Source organism: Cynara cardunculus (assembly GCF_001531365.2).
Source record: "Cynara cardunculus var. scolymus isolate 2C chromosome LG 1, CcrdV1, whole genome shotgun sequence".
NCBI lineage: Eukaryota > Viridiplantae > Streptophyta > Magnoliopsida > Asterales > Asteraceae > Cynara > Cynara cardunculus.
In genome coordinates, this window is record NC_037528.1 from 12,874,775 (window position 1) to 12,878,157 (window position 3,383).

General features: G+C 27.8%; 1 protein-coding gene across 1 annotated transcript; it reads right to left on the reverse strand.

Moving 5' to 3' along the window:
- Nucleotides 1-295: 295 nt before the first annotated feature.
- LOC112512085 (zinc-finger homeodomain protein 11-like) lies at nt 296-1,087 on the reverse strand. The gene has a single exon (XM_025117925.1). The coding sequence runs from the start codon at nt 1,085-1,087 to the stop codon at nt 296-298; it is 792 nt and encodes a 263-aa protein (XP_024973693.1).
- Nucleotides 1,088-3,383: the final 2,296 nt, after the last annotated feature.

The following is a 3,383-nucleotide window of genomic DNA, read 5'->3' on the forward strand; positions in this document are numbered from 1 at the left end:
GAACAATAGATAGGGGGTCTTTGATGTTTTTAAAATTATTGTCGAGCATAGTTTTGATGGAAAGTCTGAATTATTCGATAAATGTTTGAAAAATCAGATTTAATACCAAAATTATAAATATTTTGGTAATCATTTTCATGCTAATAGCCCATTAATTAAAAGAGCTTCTTATATTAATGCTAATAGTCCCCAAATTAAAACATGATCAGCCTCAAAGCCTCTTCTTTCTCACCTTAATTTACTCTTTATTATCTAATCCATAGACTTATCTACCACCCATAATCAGCATATATATTTAGGAAGACGAAGATGACCCATTAGCGCCGTTCGCATTACCACCGTCGTCGCGGTGTTTCTGGTGGTTGTTCTCTCTGATACTAATGTTTTTGTGGTTGTGCATCCACACCTTAAAAACGCCTTTATCAACCCCAATTTCGTTGCAAAATCCTGCAATCGTCTCATCCTCTTTCTTCGGCATCTTCCATCCGATTCTTTCTGCAAATTCTTGCATCTTTGCCTTTTGATCTTGGGAGAACTTTGATCTGAATCGTTTTTTTCTGGTGCCGTTTGATCCTGTGGTGAGGATCGACTGGCCGTTTCTATCTGCCGGTTCAGGAGCAGGAAAGCCAGCTGGGTTGAAGGCAAAGAACATGTGGGGTGGTGCTGGGTAGTAATTGTAGGATGATGAAATTGGGGACGGGGTTGGGGAATTTGGAATGCTGCTGCTATTTGCCATAGCAACAAGGCGGGTCGGTGTTGGTGTTGTTGGGAGGTGATGGTGCTGTTGGGGTTGGTTCGGGTTCTCGATGACATCAACACGTTCAGCGGGTGATTGCAATTGGTCGACTTCACGGTAATGGAAGTTGCGGTGGCAGCCACAGACATCGCATTTTAGGGTGGTGAGATCAGTTGGAGTGGAGGTGGGTGCTAGCATAAACTCCCCGCAACCATCGAGAGCATAGCCACCTGCGCCGGCTGCGTGGTTCTTGAGACATCTTCCCAAAGCGAGAGTCACCTGTGGCGGGTTATGGCTTGGTGGGAGCTGTTGTCCCATCCTATTTGGTTGGCCCGGAGTTGGTGTCTCCATTTCGGAATACGGGATATGACGAGAGTAATGAACTGGTGGTGGTGTCCTTAAATAGATTTGGATTTGGGTTGGGGTTGGGGTTGGGGTTGGGGGGTAGGGTTTCCTACCTTCCAGGTAGATACTCAGGAGTAAATGAGGTTTATCTAAACACAAGAAAACAAAAATGATGATGAAATTTTATTTTGTATTTAATTTAGTCAAGCAAAGATTCGTAACCGAAAATATAACAATTTATGTTTGATAAATTAATTAATAAATTTGTTGTTGGCTGATAAATTAGTTGTTGAATAATATTTTTTAATATATTCTCATATTAGTCATGACTAAATCATTTTAATGGAGCCATTTTGAGTCGGGTTTGATAGTGTTCAAAACTTATTTTTATACAACCTTATAGAAATTGGTAACAGAAAGTAATAATAAAATTATTTAAAATGGATGTTATATATATATATATATATATAACATTTTACCTGTTTTAAAAAATTATTTATATTTATATTTTAATTTGTTTTAAAATAAATGTTATTTTTATTGTTTCTGAAAATTATTAATTTAGTATTTTAAATAAATAATAACTCTATGTATTTTAAAATTGTATAACCTATTAGTTCTTATGGATATCTATTTTCTAAAAGAAAGAGTATTTATAAAAATATNCGTGTAACTAACTGCGGATAAACATAATCAAATATAGAATAAAAACCTCATTTTAAAATATAAAAACTCGAAAATATAATTAGGATAATTATCAAGTTCTAACAAAATAATTAACTATTATCTTTATAAGAAAATTATATTACTAAACCAAATATAAATTACTTCGTTATTGAACTTAAATTAAATTATAATTAAAAAATTACACAAAAAATGAGAAATTTTAAATAGTTAATTTGATACCAATATCGATATAATTTTGTCAAATTTTTATGATATCTTCAAATTTATATTTTATTTAAAAATAAAAACAACATCATTTTTTTTCAAAATCACATAAGACCATATTATAACATCGATTCAAATAAAAAATAAAATAAAATATTAAAATCAAAATGTATCTCGCTGCATTACGCGAGTATCTTTCTAGTTATATGTAATGGTTATTTAAAATTATAAATTAATTTAGATTTTTTTTCTAAAATTTGTTCTAACAAATCCATTATTTATTAACATATGTAATAATTTTAACCAACATATTATATTATATTATTTTAATTTTTCTTGTTTGATATACATTTTTATTATTAAATATTTGTTTCAATTGTATTATTAAATATTGTAATCGATTAATTTTTTAAAATATATTTTTTAGTCATTTTGCATGTTTATAACCTACTTTTTACCAAACATAATTTGTTAATCAGCTAGCTTATCAGCTAATTTGCCAAACATGGCCTATAAAAAAGTAACATTTGTTTAACATGTGTAGTATTTTAAAGTATTATTTTATTAGTAAATAAAAACTTACAACCTCTAAAAATTAAGATATAGATCATAATTCTAGTATCTGTCATATTTTAATATTCAGAATTTTAAAAAATCTATACTCCATCATAATTTGGTAATCAAATTTTAAAAAATAAAATAACATTAATGTAAAGAAATTATAAAAAAAAAAGAAACTAATAAATTTAATAATGAATATCTTTAAAATTCAAAAAATATCATTCATGTATATCTAAATTAAATGCACTTTTTATCATAAATAAATAATAACTCTATGTATTTTAAAATTGTATAACCTATTAGTTCTTATGGATATCTATTTTCTAAAAGAAAGAGTATTTATAAAAATATATTTATATTTCAGCTATTAAATACTATATGAAATCAATATTCAACTTTTTTTTCAATAAAATGGTCAAACGCCATGATTTCTTGGGCATTAATTTGCTAATATGCAATTTAATTTTCTTTTTCTTTGGTCGTATGAGTCTTGAATTAATCGGCTTGAAATATGATGCAATTTTTATGTTATTTTTATTACGTATTTTTACAATACAATAAAATGTAAATTGTTGTTGTAAACTGAAATTGGAAAATTGATAAAAATTTCTTAACAAAAGATTTATAAATTTAAGAAATTATTTTGTTGTTTTTCTAAGTGTATTATTTAGATTGTTGATAGTTTTTTTATTAATATATTTGACAAACTAACTGATAAGCTAACTAATAGTTGATAAGTTAGCTATTGAACTAAATACGTTTGACAAAAACTAGCTAATAAGCTAGTTAAAAATGTAAAATGACTAAAAAGAATATATATTTAAAATTTAATAAATTTTAACATTTCATA

What these genes read in the sequence shown, in the direction of transcription:
- LOC112512085 (XM_025117925.1), bottom strand. Translation starts at nt 1,087, where the DNA reads ATGGAGACACCAACTCCGGGCCAACCAAATAGGATGGGACAACAGCTC.